Source organism: Coregonus clupeaformis, chromosome 17 (assembly GCF_020615455.1).
Source record: "Coregonus clupeaformis isolate EN_2021a chromosome 17, ASM2061545v1, whole genome shotgun sequence".
NCBI classification, from domain to species: Eukaryota; Metazoa; Chordata; class Actinopteri; order Salmoniformes; family Salmonidae; genus Coregonus; species Coregonus clupeaformis.
The window spans coordinates 68,820,760-68,847,587 of NC_059208.1; the positions used below are offsets into that span (position 1 = coordinate 68,820,760).

The 26,828-nt window shown below is 43.8% G+C and overlaps 1 protein-coding gene across 5 annotated transcripts in view; it reads left to right on the plus strand.

The window, feature by feature from the left end:
• The window catches only part of LOC121586940 (histone deacetylase 9-B), a 154,972-nt gene that overhangs the window by 52,518 nt on the left and 75,626 nt on the right, over nt 1-26,828 (plus strand). For all 5 annotated transcript variants that reach the window (XM_041904011.2, XM_045226472.1, XM_045226473.1 and 2 more), the window contains one exon: nt 8,516-8,673. In XM_041904011.2, coding sequence (XP_041759945.1) covers nt 8,516-8,673 — 158 coding nt within the window. The remainder of the gene's footprint in view (nt 1-8,515; nt 8,674-26,828) is intronic.

Consider the following 26,828-nt stretch of genomic DNA (forward strand, 5'->3'; position numbering starts at 1 on the left):
CCTGTTAACCCCATTGGTTATGTGTTATGTCATGTTGAAACACACATACCTGAGGCCTGTTGTCTATGGGAGATTAAAATGTGACGTATTTTATTTGTGGCTAATCTGATATGTCTAATTCGGTTGATCATTGAGGAATGTGAATAGTCTAGTTTGGTGGCATTCTGTTCTCACAGGTTTTTCTGTGAAAATCTGAAGATATAGAAAGGTATTTGTTTTTGTAGACAAAAAATATTGTAGATATTTTTTGTTATTTTAGAGTAGCTGGGTGCATTTTGCTCGTTTTAGACAGATTTAATAAATTTTAGTATTGTCTTGTAATTTATTGGGTTGATCTCTCTGAACTGTGGTATAACACTGCCCCCTGCTGTGTTCTCTCCCTAAAGCCGCTACAGCAGCAGAGCCATGAGATAATGTGTGATATATCGGTCTAAATTACACAACAGGTTGACAGAGGGAGGCAGCTCCTTCCAGACAGGGGAACAACTGCAGATTTCTTTCCCCCCAAAATTCAAATATGCCAAGCTATCAATGACAGGGATTTTGGCCATGCAAGGAATGTGCCATGACCATTGGAACCATTGGAATCTGGATGTATTTGGTTTGTGGGAACTGGTCTATTGTACTCCACACACTGCCAGTCTTGTGTCCAAGCCTCTGGCGCTGTGCCACGCTGATGCCCCGCCAATGCCCCGCCAGTCCTGTCTGTCTCTAAGCCACGCTGGCATTCCATTCCATTCCCTGCCAGTCCTGTCTGGCTCTAAGCCACGCTGGCATTCCATTCCATTCCCTGCCAGTCCTGTCTGGCTCTAAGCCACGCTGGCATTCCATTCCATTCCCTGCCAGTCCTGTCTGGCTCTAAGCCACGCTGGCATTCCATTCCCCGCCAGTCCTGTCTGAGGTATTTCCACTGTCCATCCAGAGGAGATTATTGTCCTGCATCATCAGCTGCTGTGGCTAACATTCCAGGTTAGGAGAGTTTCACACTCCTCTGTGCTCATGATGATATGTTGTTGACTTAAATATCACGTTTTCGCTTTCTCAAGAGTGGTAATGAATCCTTGAATGAAAAATTGCTTGATACAAAAATGTCCCATATTCCTTGACATTGAAAAGCAATATTAGAATAGTTGAAATAACTCATGGTAGTATAATTCACCTACCACACTCAACTTTAACTCACAAAGTATAAACCAGCCCTAACAAAAATGTGGTATTGGAGGGCCAGTAGAAGGCACTCTTTCCTCTGGTCCTAAAAAATATCCCAATGCCCCAGGGCAGTGATTGGGGACATTGCCCTGTGTAGAGTGCCGTCTTTTTGATGGGACATTAAACGGGTGTCCTGACTCAGTCGTCACTAAAGATCCAATGGCCCTTATAGTAAAAGTAGGGGTGTTAACCCCGGTGTCCTGGCTAAATTCCCAATCTGGCCCTCATACCATCATGGCCACCTAATCATCTCCAGCTTCCAATTAGCTCATTCATCCCCTCTCACATGTAACTATTCCCCAGGTCATTGCTGTAAATGAGAATGTGTTCTCAGTCAACTTACCTTAGACAGATAGTTGTCCCACTGGGTGGTCATTACATTACAGATCAAGTCTAGCCTCTTCCTTCCACTAACAGTTGAGCTATGAGCAGCCAGGTCAGGATGTGGTGTCAACCCTCATCTGTCTGGGAATACTGAAGAATGAACACAGTCATTATCACTCTCTGGTGAATTTCCTACTGTTCTAGTAGTAGTAGTTAGTAGTAGTAGTAGTAGTAGTAGTAGTAGAAGTAGTAGTAGTAGAGGGAGGGAGGGAGGGAGGGAGCGCTCCTTGTGAAAGAATGTGGGTTATGCTCACCAGCTTTGCCTGGCGGTCTCACATTTCAAGGAAGGGAGAGAGAGGAAAGGTGGTGTGTATGGCAGCCATGGTGTGCAGTTCACCACTGTGCTGATGGTTTTGGGTGGGTTGGTCCCTTTTAGCCAGAGGTAATCTTCCAGGATCTGTCCCTAAGCCCCCCTAAGGCCCCAGTAACCCCAGCTGGAATGCACTCTCACTGGGGACAGCTGGGTGGGAGGGAAGGGATGGGGGTTCCCACAAATTGAATTAAGAGAGGAGCAGAAAGGAGGGTGAGAGGGAGAAGGGGAGTAAACACACACAGGGAGATGGAGAAAACAGATGCCCTTGGCTCTCACGTGCCTCACCCTGATCTTACCCTCACCCCGCCCCACCTCCTTACTCCTGAACAGCAGCCTAATCCCTGGACTCTGTAATGTGTGTACACTGACCTGTAGCACCTGTGCTCTACCCTCTATCCCCTGACTACTGAGGAAGCCCGGGCTGGCTTGTTTATTCTGATAATGCAGGGATCTATGGCACTAGGATCTGATACGTCAGCTTTTATTATTGCTGTTGAACTGACGGTTGATCTATTCAGTCCAGGTGTGGTTGTATCCTGTTTTGCAGTGGGCCACAGTGACTTGTGTGTGTGTCTGTGTGTGTTTGGGTGTGTTAGTGATGCGCGGGTTGACTAATAACCTGCAGTTCCCGTGGATATATTCGCAGGGTGGCGAGTTTAGGGTCATCATGAAATATTGTGTGGATGAAAGGCGGCTAGGTGGCGGGCGGGTTAAATACAGAGAAAACAATACCTTAACATGTATCATGTTTGTGCAATTTATATCTATAGGCTACATTTAGGTTTTTCTTTAATTATTTTATCAGTGGTATTAGTGCATAAACCTAATCTCCATGGCCCTTTTTGGGAAAGGGGTCGATCCACGGAGGCAAAAAGGACAGTGTCAGAGTTTAATTCAATAAGAGAAAATCTGCGAAATGGAGAGTTGAAAATAAAGAGAAGGGATGGACAGAAAAGTAACGTTTAGGAAAGATTTGGTGAAGTGGTAAAAGAGGATGATCACAGTGCCGACTATGTTATGTGTGATGATTGTGAGGTGCTATACAAATTCCACAGTCACAAGACAGTGACTTATATAGGCAGGCCTATGGCACGTCAAGGGAACTGTATCCTACTGTTCAGATGGGTTCAATAGAAACTGAAATCTCGACACTGACTGTAGGTCTATAACCTCTCACATAGCCTTAATATTAACTCCTGCAGAATTAAGCATTTCTTACAGTAAAATGATAGGCCTACATCAAATATAGGCTACATTTTTACTCTGGAACAGGAGTGGAGAAATGTTGATCTTGAGCGAATGTGAATGTGCAGCGGGCGCCTCTACAGACAGTATCTATCTTTATCAGCATCATAAAAGCTGATAGTATTTCAACCACATAAAATATGCATCCAAGCCGAACTGAAATCTTATCAGAAACATGTTGGGTCATTTTCACAGCTTTATATTTCTTTACAACCGGTCAAACTGATTTCATTTGGAAATTTTGGCCAGAAATGTTTGTTATTGGAGTTTCTCCCCGGTCCCTAAACATATTTTCTCCATGAAAGAAGCAGAAATCACAGAGAAAACTTTACCAATGTCAACTAGATTGAAGCATTCATTCTATCGATGAATGACATTGTTCTGGTGAGCAAGGTTAGTCTTCTAGGGCAACATATAATGACAGAAGAGAAGCTGCATGTATCTAATTATAGACAAGTTGACTAACAAATAGCCTACCAAAATGTCGAAAATGATAAGCAGATCAGGCCAAAAAAAATACTGCACCTCCTGTCAAAAAATAGTTCTGCCGTCTCTGACTGTAGCCTACAGCACATTTTCTTTATTAGCGGGATAGGTCGGGTGCTGGCCTCAAATTTTCACTTTATCACATTATAGTCGGGCGGTTGCTAATAGTTATTAGCAATTGCAGACGGTTGCAGGTGAAAAAACTGCTGACCCGCGCAGCGCTAGTGTGTGTGTGTGTGTGTGTGTGTGTGTGTGTGAGTGTGAGAGAGATTCTGCATGGAAGCATTGGTCCTCTGTCTCTCAGGCCGTCAGAATGAGGAATAGCAAACAGCTGGCCAGTGGAGAGAGGAGAACCTCGGATGAAAGAGGTGTCACCCACCAGGTCATTCAGCTGTTACTGCTGCTGCTGCATGGTGGAGAGGAGGAAGATTAGGAGGAGGAGGAAGAAGAAGAACAGGAGTTGCATCAGCTCACCAGTCCTTTCCCATCGCTGCAGGTGTCTAATGGTTATGGGCCACAAGACCTTTCTGCATGATCAAGACTGATAATGTCTTGCCATGGCTGCCACAGTGCTTCAGGTGGTCTCTGGAGACATGTTAGTGTGGTCTTGAAACGTCTTACATTCTCCTCTTTAGTTTCAGGTCATCAGCCAGTCACTCAGCAGAGGGAATTTAATGGACAGCTCTGTAGTCACCACCCACCCTGGACATCCAAATCATTGGCCAGAACACCACTTTTATGTCACAAAAACATTGTTTCAATATACATTGTTGAAAAACAACTTTCACAATGACTGACTGAAAATGCTTTTGTCCACTGGTGGTCCGTGCCCAAAACAATAAACCAAAGAGAGACAATGAAGAATGCCTTTGAAGTGACAAATAAAAATGTGAGGCCCTGGACAGCTGTGGATTTATGACGATGACAAATCTGCATATAATCTGCCCTAATCGTGCATGCCTTTGCTCCTGGTTAAGATAAAAGCATCTCTCTTCTCACTACATTCCCAGCGATGACCGGTGATGTCACCCAGAGGAGTGGGAAAGTGTCGGGTCCGAGGGCCCACAGCTTCTGGTTCCCCTGACTGGCTTTGAAGTGTGCTACCGGCTGCCATGACACACAGTGACACACTCCACCCCAACCCACCCTACCCCATACTCCCATGGGGAACAAGAGAAGACACTGGTTGTGTACCAAATGACACCCTATTCCCTATATAGGGCACTACTTTTGACCAGGGCCCACATACACAAATTTCACCCCAATAGGGCTCTGGTCAAAAGTAGTGGACTACATAGGGAATAGGGTGCCATTTGGGACGCAGCCCCATCACCACTGATACCTGGCGCTAAACACACTAGGGAAGGGCAAACGCATCCACATATGCTATTGCATGACTTCATGATGTTTATCCCTAGTGCAGGTATCCCTAGTGCAGAATGGGCTACAGCACAGACTCATAAATATGTAGGGGTATCCCTAGTTCAGAATGGGCTACACCACATACTCATAAATATGTAGGGGTATCCCTAGTGCAGAATGGGATACAGCATAGGCTTAAGTGGTGGTGATAGATTCCTGGTTGGTAGATAGCAACATCTGTTGGAAGTGGTACAGACTTGTTGTAAGACAGTTGTAGGACCTCAATGCAACTTCAGATGTAGGCAGCAGGGGAAGCTGTTTCCTAGAAGATGAAGAGTGAAAGCCAGTGTTTTATCTGTTCCTTCCTGCTGCACACAGCTGCTGGACAACAACAGTGTTTATTTGTCCAAGTGCTTCTCTGTATAACCCTAACTTCCTCCCACAACTCTCTGAGGTGTATTCTGAATGTTTGTGTTGGGTGACATACTTTACCTAGATATAGGGCCTATGTCCTCTAGGTCATGTGGATAAATCCTTTTCTTTATTTTATAGGCATGTATAAAATATATAGGTTGCATATTTTGTATTCAAAATTAGGCAAACAGAGTTTTACTGAAATCCACTTTTGACATTACACTCCCATGACGATTCTGACAAATACCTCAACACATTGGATGTGTCCCAAATGACACCCAATTCCCTACATAGTGCACTACTTTTGACAAGAGCTCTATAGGGTGCCATTTAGGAGACAGGCAGTATTACTGAACTCCTCAGGTATGTTTTTGTCATGACACTCCCACGACGATTGATTCTGACAAATACCTCACATACTGTACACTCCAGCCATAAATCATTGAAATCCCTCAGTAAATCAGAGTTCATCCCTCATTGTGGCTCCCCTCCTCTAACAGGGGGAACACAGCAGTAAACCCTCCACAAGAAACCTGGTCTCAGAGCACTTTGTATTATTCTGTACGTAAATCTGAGACACCCCATTTTGTATGATATGTTACGTTTGGTATTGTTATATAAGACAGATGGTTGCTTAAGGCAAAAAACGAAAGGATGGTGGTTAGGTGGGCTTTTAACGTGAATGTCTAGCAACCCAAAGATTGCGAGTTTGAATCTCATCACGGACAACCTTAGCATTTTAGCTAAGTAGCAACTTTTCAACTGCTTACTACTTTTTAGCTACTTTGCAACTACTTATAGACGTTCGTGTTAAAAGCCCTCCCAACCACCCTCCTTTCTTTTTTTTGTCTTAAGTAACCATCTGTCTTATGTAACCATACCAAACGTAACATATCATACTAAATGAAGTGTCTACGATTTACTTACAGAATAATACAAAGTGCTTGTGGAGCACGTTAGCTAACCCTTCCCCTAACCCTAACCCTAACCTTAAACCTTTTAGCTAACCGTTCCCCTAACCCTAACACTAACCCTTTAACCAACTCCTAAACTTAGCCCTAACCTTAACCCTAATCCCTAACCCCAACCGCTAGCCTAGCTAATGTTAGCGAGCTAGCTAACGTTAGCCACCTAGCCACCTAGCTAGAATTCGTAACATATCATATATTTAGCAAATTTGTAACATATTGTACGTTTTGCAAATTCGTAACATATAATACTAATTGTAATTTGTAACATATCATACGAAATGGGTAATTGACATCCACAAATGAATACATACTCTATGAAGCGTAACATATCATACTAAATGGGTGTCTCTGATTTACGTACAGAATAATACGAAATGCTCTGAGACCAGGTTGCCACAAGACACCATGACGAGAACGTTTTCTTCAGTGGCCCTGAGGACACACACACACACACACACACACACACACACACACACACAAACACACACACAGAGCGAGAGAGAGAGAGACCACAGATTCCTGCCCACCACAGTGGACCCCAGACACCTCAGACAGCCCAAACTAACAGAGCAAAACTGCTGCCTGGCTGTAGACCTACTGCAGTCAGCCTGCTCACCTGCAGCTAACTCACTGCACTTTCTCACAAAGACAAACATGACTTTTCAATATAAACCCTATCACTCGTTAATAACATTCCTTTGTGACATGCAATCTATAGTAATAGCGGGACAAAGTAAAAACACAATGATAAGGTAGTCTAGTACTATGTAGATGTATGTAGGCTCATCTGTTATATCAAGGAGGCTTATTTACCGGCACCTGCAACACTGCATAATTTTTAAGACTTGTTCTTCTTTATCAAATGCAATCATGTAGAGATTGAAATAGAACATCACCTTATATCCACACACATTTATAAACACTGTTGCTATGTCTACCATCCCTCTATACCGCATAGGCTACAATTTTGATTGTACTGCTTCTGCTCTTTCCTCGTAGCTATGTTTAGCCCATTCGTCATACCGCTTTTAGACACTGAGCATTCCTATTCGCTTCAATGTTAAAACAGCGCTCGCCTGACCTGAAGCCCTCTATCTGCCTTCGAGCAGGGTACCAAATTCACTTTACCGTTGCCAAATTGATCCAACCGAGTTTCTTCTCAACTCAACGTGGTTTTGTTGTACAGAAGGTAAGATAGATAGTGTCAAATCTTTGCAATGAGATACAATAGTGCATCAGGTTGGTACAGTAGCAAACATTATCATGTTTTTAGTAGTGAATTTACTAATTTGAATCGGAATGTATTACTGTTATTTAACCTATTACTGTCAACTCTAGCTTGGGCTGAACTTAATTGTATTTTATCACAAAAGTGACTTCCATGTTTTCATTCATAGCCCACCTGTATCTTGCCACTTGCCTTTTTATGTAAGAGGCTGTTTATTACAACAACAAAAAATGTACTTCATAATAACAGAACTGTATTCATATTGCACATACTGTACGTCACATGAATCTGCATGGCCATAAACAACCCGATATTGTCCTCCTTATTGCTTTATGCTGGTAGACAGATAAAATGCCATGCGCATTGTTTCTGTCTCCAAGCAGTACCACAGCCAGGCTATAAATAGACCAATGCCCACATGTATGATCTCACCACCAGACGTGACTGAAGTAACAATGAGTAAGCTGCCTGCTACAATATCGTCTCTGCTACTATCTCCACATATAGATAGACATGGTGTTAAGCAGCTGACTTAAAAAGTGGGTGTTTAAATGCATTTTCATAAGGTTTATATGGCTATGTGTATGTCAGTGGAGGCTGCTGAGGGGAAACTATGTGTTTGATGTATTTGATACCATTCCACTGATTCTGCTCCAGTCATTACCACAAGCCCGTCCTCCCCAGTTAAGGTGCCACCAACCTCCTGTGGTGTATGTGTGTGTGTGTGTGTGTGTGTGTGTGTGTGTGTGTGTGTGTGTGTGTGTGTGTGTGTATGTGTGTGGCTTTACAATACACGCAATCAGTATATCTATGTTAACCCATATCTAGATTTTTCACCTGTTGTTTACAGGGATGGTCCATTCTCATCAGCATCATAATATATGTGTATCTCTTGTTCCACAGTCAGCTTCTCCAGTCAAACAGCCAAAGAGAAAAGAGAGAGGACAACAGCACAGAAGAAACAAACATCCCAGTTATAAACCCAAAACACTCATCCTGGCTTATTGTCTGCGAGCGTTACGTCTCACAGACAACGGTACCACCAACAGATCCAGCTCGTGGTAAGTGATATCCCCCCATTCCCCCTACACAATAAAAGGTATCTTAAGATACAAAAACAGGTTGTCAACATTGATTCCTTGCCATTTTAATATAATTTTTCAGATTACACTCTAAATCCAAGAGTGGCCAGCTCAATCAGTTATCAATCAGCATTGGCCGTAGGGGTGTTGTGATGTTGGTGAAAGGGCATATTTGACTGTCTTGTTGACCTCAGTGTTTGAGTTGCCTTGTTTTCTATGGTAACCTATTACAGACATGCTGCTTGATTGCTTTGATTAGATTTTTGAGGAAATTTCAGGTTTTATTAAGCTTTTGTCTCTACCAATGTTCTGTCTCGAGGTGTCAGATGTTGACAAAATCCAACTCTTATTTTGGCATGGTAATGAGAAAACACAGGAAGCGGGGGTTTGCCAGTATACACTTGACATTTTCAACTGTGACAAGAAAAAATGCTCATGTGTTTTGACATGAAAGCCCTTCTCAGACCACGTGCAAATGACCCTTCAGTCTTTTCCCCACCTCAGGATACTGATGATATTTTTACATCAGACTTGTTCTTGGCAGTGTGAGGGCTCACAGATGTCCACTCTGTGCTGTTCAGATGGCTTGAGGGGGCAGGTACCATCTGAGCAGTGTCATGGAGGGGCCGAGTCATTTTAACAGCTCCATGTACTCACAGTAGGTTTGACACAGTGCATCCTAAATGGCACCCTTTTCCCTATATAGTGCACTGCATTTGAAAGAGTTGGTCACTATATAAGGAATAGGTTGCTATTTGGGATACAACCTCAGTTTCATGGTAACAAAATGTTAATTAGATTAAAAAAATACATTTGATTAAATACAGAGGGAAGAAACAGATTGATTTGACAGGTATTGTTAGTCACTTCTAGATTATGGTAATGTTGATCTGTAGAGGTGTGACTATATTACTGAGCATATTAGCAAGTCATATCCAATGAGGCACAGTAGGAGCTGCTAGTCAACACACACTAACAAGACATTAATGTCTAGTTGGATATTTTACTTGTTGGTACAATTCTGTGATAACACTATGAATGCAAAGTGAATGTAATGTGTTTACTGAGTTTGATGATAATTGTTTATTGTTTTGACATATTGTCAAGAATAATGCCTTTGAATGTGTTCATTCAACCAGTTAGAACAGCACTTGTTGAGCATGGGCACTGGTCAAAAGTAGTGCACTATCTAGTGAATAGGGTGCCATTTGGGACATAGATATTATTTAAAATGGGACTTATTACTGTAAAGAGAAGTGTGCATTGCCTTGTAATTTAGAGGGAATTGAAACTAAAGGCCCGTTGTTGAATGACTTGGTCATCATGGTTTCTGTTCCAAAAACACTCCTTTGATATAGTAGATGTCTCCATAGCAGAATTGATTTGATGCCTTGTTATACAGTATGTCTGGCTATGTTTTTCTCACATTCTACTGAAACCTGCTCTGTAATGTAGAGAGGGAAATGTAATGGAACTGAAAGAGGAAATGCTGAAAATGTTGTTAATTGTATTATTCTCCCCAGAAATCCTATTGATATGAAATGGCCTTTGGGAGCCTCCCCATTTGCCTTTTCACCAGATTAACGACAGTTGAAGTGATGTGAGAGTGGAGGGTTTGGGAGTACTAAGTTTTACACCAGTGATGCGTCCCAAATAGCACTCTATTCCCTATAGGACCCTGGTCAAAAGTAGTGCACTATATAGGGAATAGGGTGCAATTTGTGACATAGCCCAGTTTGATGGAAGAAGAGGAAGTAGGAGTGAGGACACTGGTCAGAGGAAGGATATACAGCACAGTAGCCAACAGTCATGTGCTTTATAACATGACTGTGTAAAAAAATTACATTACTAATGGTAAAATGTGAACATTTGGGGAAGAAACCACATCATATTTTGCTATGTAATTATTGCCCATATGTGAACCGAAATGAGAATCTCTGACGTTAGTCATACTTCACACATTGAAAATGTGTTCCGTCAATTTAACCAGCATTTTAGCCAGCATTAATCAGTTTACACTTGACTAATTTGAATGCATTTTAGCACCAGTTGCAACAACATAAAGCAGTTAACCTTATTACTGTAAGTTTCATAAGTACAGTAGATATATAGGCTGTAACAACATCAAAATAATGCAATTATTGACTAATAGTATGTGTTTATGGTCAATCAATATCCCACTATACATCATACAGTTACTATACATCATACAGTTACTATACCTCAGACAGTTACTATACCTCAGACAGTTACTATACATCATACAGTTACTATACCTCAGACAGTTACTATACCTCAGACAGGTACTATACCTCAGACAGTTACTATACATCATACAGTTACTATACCTCAGACAGTTACTATACATCATACAGTTACTATACCTCAGACTGTTACTATACATCATACAGTTACTATACATCATACAGTACAGTTACTATACATAATACAGTTACTATACGTCATACAGTTACTATACATCATACAGTTACTATACCTCATACAGTTACTATACATCATACAGTTACTATACATCACACAGTTACTATACATCATACTGTTACTATACCTCATACAGTTACTATACATCATACAGTTACTATACATCATACAGTACAGTTACTATACATAATACAGTTACTATACCTCAGACAGTTACTATACCCCAGACAGTTACTATACATCATACAGTTACTATACCTCAGACAGTTACTATACATCATACAGTTACTATACCTCAGACAGTTACTATACCTCAGACAGGTACTATACCTCAGACAGTTACTATACCTCAGACAGTTACTATACCTCAGACAGTTACTATACATCATACAGTTACTATACATCATACAGTACAGTTACTATACATCATACAGTTACTATACCTCAGACAGTTACTATACATCAGACAGTTACTATACATCATACAGTTACTATACCTCAGACAGTTACTATACCTCAGACTGTTACTATACATCATACAGTTACTATACATCATACAGTACAGTTACTATACCTCAGACAGTTACTATACCTCAGACTGTTACTATACATCATACAGTTACTATACATCATACAGTACAGTTACTATACATAATACAGTTACTATACGTCATACAGTTACTATACCTCATACAGTTACTATACCTCATACAGTTACTATACATCATACAGTTACTATACCTCATACAGTTACTATACATCATACAGTTACTATACCTCATACAGTTACTATACCTCATACAGTTACTATACATCATACAGTTACTATACCTCAGACAGTTACTATACATCATACAGTACAGTTACCATACATCATACAGTTACTATACCTCATACAGTTACTATACATCATACAGTTACTATACCGCAGACAGTTACTATACCTCAGACAGTTACTATACCTCAGACAGTTACTATACCTCAGACAGTAGGGAGGCTATATGTGTGTACATTATACTGTATATTGTAGTACATTGTTGTCATATGGGAATAGGGGATAAACCGAGGCTTGTAGGCTGTGGTTGTTGTTATGTTTACTATCAAGATGAATCCTCAGCAGCCATTAGGTTACCAGGCAACAGTGTGCTCTTCTGTCAAGTGCTTCTTGTATTTATTTATTTACCTACCTTGCATTTAGTTATGAGGGCGGAGAGTAAATGGTTACAGGCCTATCTGGCAATAAACAAGAATATTAGCTATATTACAACAAGTTACATCACTTGATAAATTGTGTCATGCTCTTATGATAACATTTGATTTAGTTTTCCGTCCACGCTATGTACTTTATACAGTATCTCCTCAGAAATTATTGAGGCTGAAAACATCTCTCCATAACTTTCCATACATGCATCTTTTATACTGCACATTTCACATTTCACCTACTTTGCAGTACAATTTGATACAGGATACAGGACGCATACTCAGAGTATGGTCTGACCAGCTGGCAAGTGTCTTCACTGACATTTTCAACCTCTCCCTGACCCAGTCTGGAATACCTACATGTTTCAAGCAGACCACCATAGTCCCTGTGCCCAAGAAGGCCAAGGTAACCTGTCTAAATGACTATTACCCCGTAGCACTCACATCTATAGCCATGAAATGCTTTGAAAGGCTGGTCATGACTCACATCAACACCATCATCCCAGACACCCTGGACCCACTCCAATTTGCATACTGCCCCAACAGATCCACAGATGACGCAATCTCTATTGCACTCCACACTGCCCTTTCCCACCTGGACAAAAGGAACACCTACGTGAGAATGCTGTTAATTGACTACAGCTCAGCGTTCAACACCATAGTGCCCTCCAAGCTCATCACTAAGCTAAGGACCCTGGGACTGAACACCTCCCTTTGCACCTGGATCCTGGACTTCCTGACGGACGCCCTCCAGGTGGTGACGATAGGCAACAACACATCCACCACACTGACTCTCAACACGGGGGCCCCTCAGGGGTGTGTGCTTTGTCCCCTCCTGTACTCACTGTTCACCCACAACTGCGTGGCCTCACACGACTCCAACACCATCATTACATTTGCCGACGACACTGGTGGTAGGCCTGATCACTGACGACGATGAAACAGCCTCTAGGGAGGAGGTCAGAGACCTGGCAGTGTGGTGCCAGGGGAACAACCTCTCCCTCAACGTCAGCAAGACAAAGGAGCTGATCGTGGACTACAGGAAACGGAGGGCTGAGCACGCCCACATTCACATCGATGGAACTGTAGTGGAGCGGGTCGAGAGCTTCAAGTTCCTCGGTGTCCACATCACTAAGGACCTATCATGGTCCAAACACACCAACACAGTCATGAAGAGGGCACGACAACACCTCTTCCACTGCAAGAGGCTGAAAAGATTTGGCATGGGCCCTTAGATCCTCAAAAAGTTATACAGCTGCACCATTGAAAGCATCTTGACATGCTGCATCAACGCTTGGTATGGCAACTGCTCGGCATCCGACCGTAAGGCGTTACAGAGGGTAGTGCATATGGCCCAGTACATCACAGGGGCCGAACTCCTTGCCATCCTTGCCTTCGCTCTCTCTCTCCCGCTACTCTCTCCTCTTCCATCCTATCATCTCTTCCCTCTGCTAAATCCTTCTCCCTCTGATCTCCTGATTCTGCCTCCTCAACCCTCCTCTCCTCCCTTTCTGCATCTTTTGACTCTCTATGTCTCCTATCCTCCCGGCCGGCTCGGTCCTCCCCTCCTGCTCCGTGGCTTGACGACTCATTGCGAGCTCACAGAAGAGGGCTCCGGGCAGCCGAGCAGAAATGGAGGAAAACTAGACTCCCTGCAGACCTGTCATCCTTTCACTCCCTCCTCTCTACATTCTCTTCCTCTGTTTCTGCTGCCAAAGCCACTTTCTACCACTCTGAATTTCAAGCCTCTGCCTCTAACCCTAGGAAGCTCTTTGCCACCTTCTCCTCCCTTCTGAATCCTCCTCCTCCTCCTCCTCCCTCTCTGTGGATGACTTCGTCAACCATTTTGAAAAGAAGGTTGACGACATCCGATCCTCATTTATTAAGTCAAATGACACCGCTGGTCCTGCTCACACTGCCCTACCCTATGCTTTGACGTCTTTCTCCCCTCTCTCTCCAGATGAAATCTTGCGACTTGTGACAGCTGGCCGCCCAACAACCTGCCCGCTTGACCCTATCCCCTCCTCTCTTCTCCAGACCATTTCCGGAGACCTTCTCCCTTACCTCACCTCGCTCATCAACTCATCCTTGACCGCTGGCCATGTCCCTTCCGTCTTCAAGATGCTGGCCATGCACCCCTCCTCAAAAAACCTACACTCGATCCCTCCGATGTCAACAACTACAGACCAGTATCCCTTCTTTCTTTTCTCTCCAAAACTCTTGAGCATGCCGTCTCTAGCCAACTCTCCTGCTATCGCTCTCAGAATGACCTTCTTGATCCAAACCAGTCAGGTTTCAAGACTGGTCATTCAACTGAGACTGCTCTTCTCTGTGTCACGAAGGCTCTCCGCACTGCTAAAGCTAACTCTCTCTCCTCTGCTCTTATCCTTCTAGACCTATCCGCTGCCTTTGATACTGTGAACCATCAGATCCTCCTCTCCACCCTCTCCGAGTTGGGCATCTCCGGCGCTGCTCACTCTTGGATTGCGTCCTACCTGACAGGTCGCTCCTACCAGGTGGCGTGGTGAGAATCTGTCTCCGCACCACGTGCTCTCACCACTGGTGTCCCCCAGGGCTCAGTTCTAGGCCCTCTCCTATTCTCTCTATACACCAAGTCACTTGGCTCTGTCATATCCTCACATGGTCTCTCCTATCATTGCTACGAAGACGACACACAATTCATTTTCTCCTTTCCCCCTTCTGATAACCAGGTGGTGAATCGCATCTCTGCATGTCTGGCAGACATATCAGTGTGGATGTCAGATCACCACCTCAAGCTGAACCTCGGCAAGACGAAGCTGCTCTTCCTCCCGGGGAAGGACTGCCCGCTCCATGATCTCGCCATCACGGTTGACAACTCCATTGTGTCCTCCTCCCAGAGTGCAAAGAACCTTGGCGTGACCCTGGACAACACCCTGTCGTTCTCCGCTAACATCAAAGCGGTGACCCGATCCTGCAGGTTCATGCTCTACAACATTCGCAGAGTACGACCCTACCTTACACAGAAAGCGGCACAGGTCCTAATCCAGGCACTTGTCATCTCCCGTCTGGATTACTGCAACTCGCTGTTGGCTGGGCTTCCTGCCTGTGCCATTAAACCCCTACAACTTATCCAGAACGCTGCAGCCCGTCTGGTGTTCAATCTTCCCAAGTTCTCTCATGTCACCCCGCTCCTCCGCACACTCCACTGGCTTCCAGTTGAGGCTCGCATCTACTACAAGACCATGGTCCTTGCCTACGGAGCTGTGAGGGGAACGGCACCTCCTTACCTTCAGGCTCTGATCAGACCCTACGCCCAAATGAGGGCACTACGTTCATCCACCTCTGGCCTGTTAGCTCCCCTGCCTCTACGGAAGCACAGTTCCCGCTCAGCCCAGTCAAAGCTATTCGCTGCTCTGGCACCCCAATGGTGGAATAAGCTCCCCCACGATGCCAGGACAGCGGAGTCACTGATCACCTTCCGGAGACACTTGAAACCCTACCTCTTTAAGGAATACCTGGAATAGTATAAAGTAATCCTTCTACCCCCCTCCCCACCCCCCATAAAAAAGAAGAAAAGTGGTTGTCCCACTGGCTATCATAAGTTGAATGCACCAATTTGCAAGTCGCTCTGGATAAGAGCGTCTGCTAAATGATGTAAATGTAATCCAGGACCTCTATACCAGGTGGTATCAGAAGAAGGCCCTAAAAATTCCAGTTGAGGCTCGCATCTACTACAAGACCATGGTGCTTGCCTACGGAGCTGTGAGGGGAACGGCACCTCCTTACCTTCAGGCTCTGATCAGACCGTACACCCAAACGAGGGCACTACGTTCATCCACCTCTGGCCTGTTAGCTCCCCTGCCTCTACGGAAGCACAGTTCCCGCTCAGCCCAGTCAAAGCTATTCGCTGCTCTGGCACCCCAATGGTGGAATAAGCTCCCCCACGATGCCAGGACAACGGAGTCACTGATCACCTTCCGGAGACACTTGAAAGCCTACCTCTTTAAGGAATACCTGGAATAGTATGAAGTAATCCTTCTACCCCCCTCCCCACCCCCCATAAAAAAAGAAGAAAAGTGGTTGTCCCACTGGCTATCATAAGTTGAATGCACCAATTTGCAAGTCGCTCTGGATAAGAGCGTCTGCTAAATGATGTAAATGTAATCCAGGACCTCTATACCAGGTGGTGTCAGAAGAAGGCCCTAAAAATGGTCAAAGACTGTTCTCTCTGCTTCCGCACGGCAAGCGGTAACGGAGAGCCAAGTCTGGGACCAAAAGGCTCCTGAACAGCTTCTACCCCCAAGCAATAAGACTGCTGAACAGTTAATCAAATGGCTACCCAGACTATTTACATTGACCCCTTTTTTATTTGCACTGACTCTCTTACACCGGCTCTATGCACGCTCACACATACTACACTGACACTTCAACACACACACACACACACACACACAGTCTTGCGCAGCCAATCTTGTAGGGACATACAATTCAGTCCCATTTCAAAATCTTATTTTCCCTAACCCGTATCCTTACCCTAACCCTAACCTTAACCCTAACTCTAACCTTAACCCAAAAACCTAACCTTAACCCTAACCCTAACCCTAAACCTAATTCTAACTCTAACACTAATTCTAACCTTAACCCTAAACCCCCTAGAAATAGCATTTGACCTTGTGGGTACCAACTTAATGTCCCCAGTTGGTCAAACTTTTCTTGGTTTACTATTCTTGTGGGGACTTCTGGTCACACACACACACACACACACACACACACACACACACACACACACACACACACACACTCTTTCACACTCTTTCACCTACCTACATGTACATATTCCAGATGTAGGATCTTATTTGGATTGCTCTTTTGTTGCTCAGAATTGTCCTACTTTACCTGCAAGACAATGTAATACATGATAGTGGTAGCTTTCCTATATTGAGTAAGCTATGTATACATTATGGTATATATGGTGTTTGGAGGGATTTGGGACTGTTGATATGTAGTGCTTGGCGGGGCCAGATTGGGACTGTTGATATGTAGTGCTTGGCGGGGCCAGATTGGGACTGTTGATATGTAGTGCTTGGCAGGGCCAAATTGGGACTGTTAATGTGTACTGTAGTGCCAGATTGGGAAGAGGTGGAGACAGACAGAGGTTTAGAGAAAGGAGGGAGGCTGAGAGGTGAGAGACAGGTTAATAGTGCATGGCCTCAGAACTTTGGGCTGCATCCCAAATGGCACCCTGTTCCCTATTTAGTGCACTATTTTTGACCATGACCGAAATCGGTTCTGGTCAACAGTAGTGCACTATATCGGGAACAGGGTGCCATTTGGGATGTGTCCACCTGGGGCGGTCTATATTTGGCTCTGATGTGCTCTGAAGACTGTCTGAGGGATGTCAGCATCCCCCCTGTCTTGCTACAGTATAATGTTTGCAGGGGATAATAGACGAATGAATAGCTGTGGTTTTCGCATCATGAAAAATGCAGCTGGGTCAGGGGGACGAAGGGTCCTGTGTATATTAATGTACAGTGGGGAGAACAAGTATTTGATACACTGCCGATTTTGCAGGTTTTCCTACTTACAAAGCATGTAGAGGTCTGTAATTTTTATCATAGTTTATCATTTATCACTTCAACTGTGAGAGACGGAATCTAAAACAAAAATCCAGAAAATCACATTGTATGATTTTTAAGTAATTAATTTGCATTTTATTGCATGACATTTGATACATCAGAAAAGCAGAACTTAATATTTGGTACAGAAACCTTTGTTTGCAATTACAGAGATCATACGTTTCCTGTAGGTCTTGACCAGGTTTGCACACACTGCAGCAGGGATTTTGGCCCACTCCTCCATACAGACCTTCTCCAGATCCTTCAGGTTTCGGGGCTGTCGCTGGGCAATACGGACTTTCAGCTCCCTCCAAAGATTTTCTATTGGGTTCAGGTCTGGAGACTGGCTAGGCCACTCCAGGACCTTGAGATGCTTCTTACGGAGCCACTCCTTAGTTGCCCTGGATGTGTGTTTCGGGTCGTTGTCATGCTGGAAGACCCAGTCACGACCCATCTTCAATGCTCTTACTGAGGGAAGGAGGTTGTTGGCCAAGATCTCGCGATACATGGCCCCATCCATCCTCCCCTCAATACGGTGCAGTCGTCCTGTCCCCTTTGCAGAAAAGCATCCCCAAAGAATGATGTTTCCACCTCCATGCTTCACGGTTGGGATGGTGTTCTTGGGGTTGTACTCATCCTTCTTCTTCCTCCAAACACGGCGAGTGGAGTTTAGACCAAAAAGCTATATTTTTGTCTCATCAGACCACATGACCTTATTATTATTATTATTATTATTATTAGTCATTTAGCAGACGCTCTTATCCAGAGCGACTTACAGGAGCAATTAGGGCTAAGTGCCTTGCTCAAGGGCACATCGACAGATTTTTCACCTAGTCGGCTCGGGGATTAGAACCAGCGACCTTTCGGTTACTGGCACAACGCTCTTAACCACTAAGCTACCTACCTTCTCCCATTCCTCCTCTGGATCATCCAGATGGTCATTGACAAACTTCAGACGGGCCTGGACATGCGCTGGCTTGAGCAGGGGGACCTTGCGTGCGCTGCAGGATTTTAATCCATGACGGCGTAGTGTGTTACTAATGGTTTTCTTTGAGACTGTGGTCCCAGCTCTCTTCAGGTCATTGACCAGGTCCTGCCGTATAGTTCTGGGCTGATCCCTCAACTTCCTCATGATCATTGATGCCCCACGAGGTGAGATCTTGCATGGAGCCCCAGACCAAGGGTGATTGACCGTCATCTTGAACTTCTTCCATTTTCTAATAATTGCGCCAACAGTTGTTGCCATCTCACCAAGCTGCTTGCCTATTGTCCTGTAGCCCATCCCAGCCTTGTGCAGGTCTACAATTTTATCCCTGATGTCCTTACACAGCTCTCTGGTCTTGGCCATTGTGGAGAGGTTGGAGTCTGTTTGCTTGAGTGTGTGGACAGGTGTCTTTTATACAGGTAACGAGTTCAAACAGGTGCAGTTAATACAGGTAATGAGTGGAGAACAGGAGGGCTTCTTAAAGAAAAACTAACAGGTCTGTGAGAGCCGGAATTCTTACTGGTTGGTAGTTGATCAAATACTTATGACATGCAATAAAATGCAAATGAATTACTTAAAAATCATACAATGTGATTTTCTGGATTTTTGTTTGAGATTCCGTCTCTCACAGTTGAAGTGTACCTATGATAAAAATTACAGACCTCTACATGCTTTGTAAGTAGGAAAACCTGCAAAATCGGCAGTGTATCGAATACTTGTTCTCCCCACTGTATGTGTGTGTTTGAGTATGCATTATGTGTGTGTGTGAGGTTAAACAGAAGCATGTTGCGTGCAGCGCTGGAGTCTATCTCAGTGTGTTGTCATGAAGAGGAACACCAGAGGCATGTTCACACCTTTATTTATTCTGCTGTTCTTGGCTGGCGATCTGGAAGGGAGAGAGCTGCAGACACTGTACAGACAATCTCTGGTTGCATCCCAAATGGCACCCTATTCCCTATATAGTGCACTACTTTTGACCAGGGCTTGGTCAAAAGTAGTGTACTATGTGGGGAACAGGGTGCCATTTGTGACGCAGTCAATCTCTACCTAAACCATGGTGCCACTAAACCATTGTGTTACTTACACAAGCCTTTCTTCACTCCCACTGCAACTCAGTGTTTTCTAGCAGCGAGACCGCTGACTCCATTATAAAGGAACTGTCTCTCTCCTCACTATTCAGACAGAGCCTGGGGTCATGTGATCTAGCAGTTGCTACCTACAGCACATCTACAGTACTGTGGATTTGAATCCGGCCCACTACCCTTTCTAACATAAAGTCTCTCCTAACTTTCCTGTCTTTCTGTCACTGTCTCTATCCAATCATTCTTATTCTTAAATAATAATAATAATAATACATTAGATATATGCCATACATACAGTACATTATCTAGGTGTATACCAAATGGCACCCTATTCCCTATATAGTGCATTACTGATGTGGGATGCAACCTTAGAAAACACCTATTTCTGACACTGCAGTTATGTTAGTGGAGAACATTCTACACAGTCGTGTATGTAGGGTCAGTCATCCCTCATTTCCAGTCCTGTTCCTCACTCCTCTACTCCAATGTTCCCCACTCCACATCACCTGCAGCTGGAGCCACACTGAGGGGAGAAAGGGTCAGAGCAGTCCTTACAGACCGACCACGACATTTCTCCTACAACAGCTTCTCTTTTATAAATGAGTGGGCAGTGTTGTACTGCTGTATAGCCTAGTTGGAGGAATGTTGATACTCCCCATTGCACTTACCGGGGGAGTAGCCTCGTGCCACAGAGGGGCTCTCTCAGTCACTCAGACAGGCTGCAGCTGAGAGGTGTGCTTGGGGGACTGGGGCTGGGGGACCTGGCTTGTTGGGGTTTTAGCCTGGGTTACATCCTAAATGGCACCCTATTCCCTGGGCCTGGTCAAAAGTAGTGTGCTATATAGGGAATTGGGTGCCATTTGGGACGCAGCCTGAGCCTCCCTCCATTTGTTTCCATTTCCTGTCCCAGTGCATGCTGGACCATGAATCATTCATGTCTCATCCTGTATGCATGGGAAATGGAATACATTTAAGAGGCTGTCGCAAGTGTTTAAGTTAGATTAATGTTGTGTGTTTTTTGTCTTTTTTTGTCTTATTCTGTAATATAAAAACAAAGGTAAAGGAAAGTGTTTGTTTTGTTTGTTTAACTTTAATTTAACTTCAACTTCATTTGATAAACAATGTTTGTTATGTCACTGTAGTTTTATATAGGTTATTCTTAGCTTGGGTCATTTTTTGTTGATGGTTGGATTAGGCATGTGCACAGTTACTCGAATATCCGAACGGACGTTAGTATTCAAATAACATTGTGGCTGCTACAAGTTAGCTAATCTTGTCTGTTGTTGAGTTGCCTTGGCTACAACGTCTCTCTCTCTCTCTCTCCCTCCATCTGCTCACTTCCATCTAACAAACACCGGCTCCTCCGCAGCTGCAGCAATAGAGCACAATCCTCTCTCCTAGCGCAGCAGTGCTCAGATTGAATGTGTGCATAAATGTGAGAAGTAAGTACAGTGGGGAAAAAATGTATTTAGTCAGCCACCAATTGTGCAAGTTCTCCCACTTAAAAAGATGAGAGAGGCCTGTAATTTTCATCATAGGTACACGTCAACTATGACAGACAAAATGAGAAAAAAAATCCAGAAAATCACATTGTAGGATTTTTAATGCATTTATTTGCACATTATGGTGGAAAATAAGTATTTGGTCAATAACAAAAGTTTCTCAATACTTTGTTATATACCCTTTGTTGGCAATGACACAGGTCAAACGTTTTCTGTAAGTCTTCACAAGGTTTTCACACACTGTTGCTGGTATTTTGGCCCATTCCTCCATGCAGATCTCCTCTAGAGCAGTGATGTTTCATGTTCATCTTCAATGCCCTTGCTGATGGAAGGAGGTTTTCACTCAAAATCTCACGATACATGGCCCCATTAATTCTTTCCTTTACACGGATCAGTCATCCTGGTCCCTTTGCAGAAAAACAGCCCCAAAGCATGATGTTTCCACCCCCATGCTTCACAGTAGGTATGGTGTTCTTTGGATGCAACTCAGCATTCTTTGTCCTCCAAACACGACGAGTTGAGTTTTTACCAAAAAGTAATATTTTGGTTTCATCTGACCATATGACATTCCCCCAATCCTCTTCTGGATCATCCAAATGCACAAACTTCAGACGGGCCTGGACATGTACTGGCTTAAGCAGGGGGACACGTCTGGCACTGCAGGATTTGAGTCCCTGGCGGCATAGTGTGTTACTGATGGTAGGCTTTGTTACTTTGGTCCCAGCTCTCTGCAGGTCATTCACTAGGTCCCCCCGTGTGGTTCTGGGATTTTTGCTCACCGTTCTTGTGATCATTTTGACCCCACGGGGTGAGATCTTGCGTGGAGCCCCAGATCGAGGGAGATTATCAGTGGTCTTGTATGTCTTCCATTTCCTAATAATTGCTCCCACAGTTGATTTCTTCAAACCAAGCTGCTTACCTATTGCAGATTCAGTCTTCCCAGCCTGGTGCAGGTCTACAATTTTGTTTCTGGTGTCCTTTGACAGCTCTTTGGTCTTGGCCATAGTGGAGTTTGGAGTGTGACTGTTTGAGGTTGTGGACAGGTGTCTTTTATACTGATAACAAGTTCAAACAGGTGCCATTAATACAGGTAACGCAGTGGAGGACAGAGGAGCCTCTTAAAGAAGAAGTTACAGGTCTGTGAGAGCCAGAAATCTTGCTTGTTTGTAGGTGACCAAATACTTATTTTCCACCATAATTTGCAAATAAATTCATTAAAAATCCTACAATGTGATTTTCTGGATTTTTTTTTTCTCAATTTGTCTGTCATAGTTGACGTGTACCTATGATGAAAATTACAGGCCTCTCTCATCTTTTTAAGTGGGAGAACTTGCACAATTGGTGGCTGACTAAATACTTTTCCCCCCCACTGTAAATGCGACCAGGTGTTGAATGTACATGTGTCCAGGAGACAGCCACCTTACCTTAGGTCCAGGGCCAGCTCCGTCATGACTCCCATTGTCGGCCAGTCCAAGCAGATTATTCATGATGACAATATAAATATGTACAAAAAAACTAACTACAAAAAAGCGTGCCCAACTAAAGAGGTTGACTAACACAAAGAAAGGCATCTGAGAGGCTTCTGGCCTCCTCTCTCTCCCGGACTGAAAATCATCTTAATCAAATAAAGGCTTGGCTCAGCAGCTAGACCCTGTTGGTGCTGCCACCTGGGGATGGAGTGTGGAAGTGTATCATGGTAGTGTGTTTGTCTATAACACTAACCTATCATAACAAGGGCCTGTACAGATTCAGAATGCCCTTGCCCCATATCCTCTTCTTCCAGTTAGTCAGCCACTCCTGTCTGTCCTCCATCCGTAAAAACATCGAGCCCAGGTTGATGATGACTTGTATCTCCAGACTGATGTGATACTGTCACTGAAACGTCTACTGATCCTGATGGCAGAAACAGACCCTCAACAGACTTCACGGAGTCATGAGGTGTCACTCCGTCCCGTCTCGTCCCATCAGCCACTGGGGTGCCCTCCTTCCCCTGGGCCGCCACGCTCCGTGTCCAAAGGGGCTCTCTTTGTTGTCTTCTTTCATCTGACAGGGGTATCTGCCACCATCCTGTGAGTTATGGGGCCTGGGAGTTATGTACCCCCCCCACCTGGCGTGAAATATGCAGAACAAACGGGCCTGGGAAATTACACAGGGATTGGACACACTGACTGGCCCTGGAGATCCAAGAACATAGGAGTCCCCCCACAACCCCTCGTAAAGACCCTCTGTCCAGATAGGTGTGAAAGAGGTTACCAGCCCATCTGTTTCCTCAACAAAATCCTCCTCCCTTTGAGGTGACAACCTGGGATCACCCTCTGCTTTCTCTCCTTTAACTGGGTGTGTTCGGACGGTCTGATCTTCTCCACCAGGACGTTGACAGAATCGACAATTTTCCCAGAAGCAGTGGAGAACCCAACGGGGAAGATCCATCGTCTTCACATTAAAGGCAGAGGAAAATGTCAATCAATCATGTATGTTGGTGAGAGAGGGGAGAAATGTGTTTATAGGCTTCTGAAGGTATTGGAAAGAATTAAGAAAGGTTTTCTATAAACAGGAAGAACGCTGTGCGTTTCAACATCAGTTAGCATCATCAGCAGGCAGAGCAGAAACACGATAAGATGAAAGGCTCTTTTGATCTTTAGCATGTTTCCTCAGTTTCTGATTTCTCTTTTCTATTTTAAGAATGTTAAAGGTACACTGGCTTATTCTGCCATGCCTTGTTTAGTACAGGGAACAGGGTTCAAATGTTTGATGAAATCTTCTCTTTTTTCCTCATGTTGTTCTGTAGCTTAACATATTTGTCACATGTTGCATGTGTTTTAGGCAGTAGAGGCATAAAACTGAAAAGTCTCCCATTCAGCTTCAACAGATCCCATAGCTCTGAGATGAATGTAATGGTTTTTGTTGCTCCCAGTCTGTGGATGTTAGGGATATCAGTCTAAAGCTTGTTAGTCCCAGTGTTATTGCTGCGGCTGGGTTGAAAAGTCAACATGGTTGTTACTGGATCTGAGATGAAAGGAGAGGTCAGCAACGTTGCAGCCGCTCCCAAACACAGCATGGTGTGTGTGTGTGTGTGTGTGTGTGTGCGCATAGATATATCATTTTTTGCAGGTTAGTAATACATTGCTGTGTTGTGTTTGCAGTTCACAGTGTACCTCCAGGGGGCACTGTTGCAGAGGGCTCCTTCGGTTTCTATCCCAAGTGGACCTACAGTCCTACCTACCGTTTGTTACACTTAGTCCTGCTGTCTCAGTTCACTGTACTCTGGTCCACCACAAGGGACAAACACACAAAAATTGATATTTTAGAATCAGTAGCTAGTTTTCCATCTGATTGGGGACAGATTTTCATGCGAATACTCGAAATAAAGAAAATATATGAATTTTCCCACCAGTGGTGTTTCCACCAAATTGTCTTTTTGCGGATACAAATCTGTGACAAATGTACTTTTTCGCTTAAGTTTTCATGTACCGAATTAAAATCTAAATTTAAATATGTTTGAAAAATGTATGCACTCACTAACTGTAAGTCGCTCTGGATAAGAGCGTCTGCTAAATGACTAAAATGTAAATGTAATTTTTCCATCGCATTTTCAACTGTACCGATAGTTTTGTCACAAAAACTGTTAAATAGCAAATGTGCCCACTCTGGTCTTGTCATGTGTGCTCTAGCCAACAGCTGGCAGATACAGTGAGGGTAGTCTGTGTGGGGATAGTCTAGACTCTACATGATTAAATTATTATGGATAAAAGCGAGAATATTTTTATTTGTCAAACGACAGTCAAGCATCGATCATCATGTCACCAGAATAAGAACCTCCATATTTATTTGAAATGAGCATCAAGATCACAGTGCACTTTCACCACCCTGTGAAAGTTAATCATAACTTATTTAATCTGTAGCCTAATAAACTGCATGGTTTCCGGAGTCGCAGTGGAAGGACCACACACCATATCATCGCGTGACTCCAAGTTTACTTCCATATGATGGTTATTATATCAATATTTGCACATAAAGGCATTTCCACCGCCATTTCTCACATAATTAACGTTACCGACACAAAAAGATCCCACCATGTCGAACGAACAAATGATCTTTCTGCATTTATAAAATTGTACTGTCGTGATTTGTTTTTATACAGTATTTTATAATGTCTATGGACTTCGCATAAAAACTGTGGATGGAAACGGTTAGTGTAGGGAAATGTTTTGGCTGAAGTCCATAGACAAGCTCTACTGAATTACTCTACTGGTCATAGAAAAATATATCAATTCAGCTTGAGAATGTCTATACTGTGAGGAGATGCTGGTGGTGGTGGTGGTGGTTGATGGAGACAGGGACTGGAGACTGGGAGAGAGTGAGAGAGAGATGGAAAGAGAGAGAGAGAGAGGGGGAATGAGAGCAAGTAAATGGGCAGTGGGGATGGAGGGATGGAGGCTGAAAGAACACTAGGGACTCATCAGTGGTGGAAGTGAACGTTCTGTAAGAGGTCTGCCATTGTTTTTCTACCAAACAAGTGGGATGACCCCTGACCTCTTGCCTCATCCCTCTCAAGAGAGGAACACAGGAAGCTGGGAGTTCTAGGTGCAATTTAAATACATGGTCGGACGCTCTCTCAGGAGTGATTATTTTATTTAAAAAAAAAAGTTATCCCGGGCCCAGCAATTCACAAGTGGTTTGTAAATGCCCGTAGCTCAACCAAAATATGAGGGTTGTGTGAATTTGTAAGTATGGTATACAGTATATGATACTGCAATAACATCCCAGAACTCAATAAGGTCACCTGTAGCAAGCAAGGCCCTCAATCTTTAGCCCTCCAGGTTTTTACATGTTAATATAGATATGAGTCCCAAATGGCACCCTATTCCCTATTTAGTGCACTACTTTTGACCAGAGCCCTAGATAGGGAATATGGTGCTATTTGGAAATTGGAACCCAGACATTAACTATTTTAACAGTGGTGGCAGCCAAGTCTGTGTAGACTATTCCCTAGCTAATACTGCACTGTTTTAGTTAATAGTCAGAGGAAGAGGTGTATTTTCAGCAGCATTGTTGTGTCTGGGACCTCTGAGACAACACAGCAGGAGAGGACACACTCACCGGGGTCAAGAAAAGAAACTGTGGCGCAGGTGGAAGTGGCTGGGACAATGAGCGACAGCCTTCCCTTCCTATAGGCAATCTGATTTCCTGGTAATCTTTTTCTGTTGACCTTTGAAAGTCTATGAATGGAATTCTTGCTGCTTTAAAGGTCATTGGGAAATGTCAAGTCAAGTTAACTACTGTTACTTCCAGGGTATGTACTGTAGGCTATCTATAAACGTTTGAA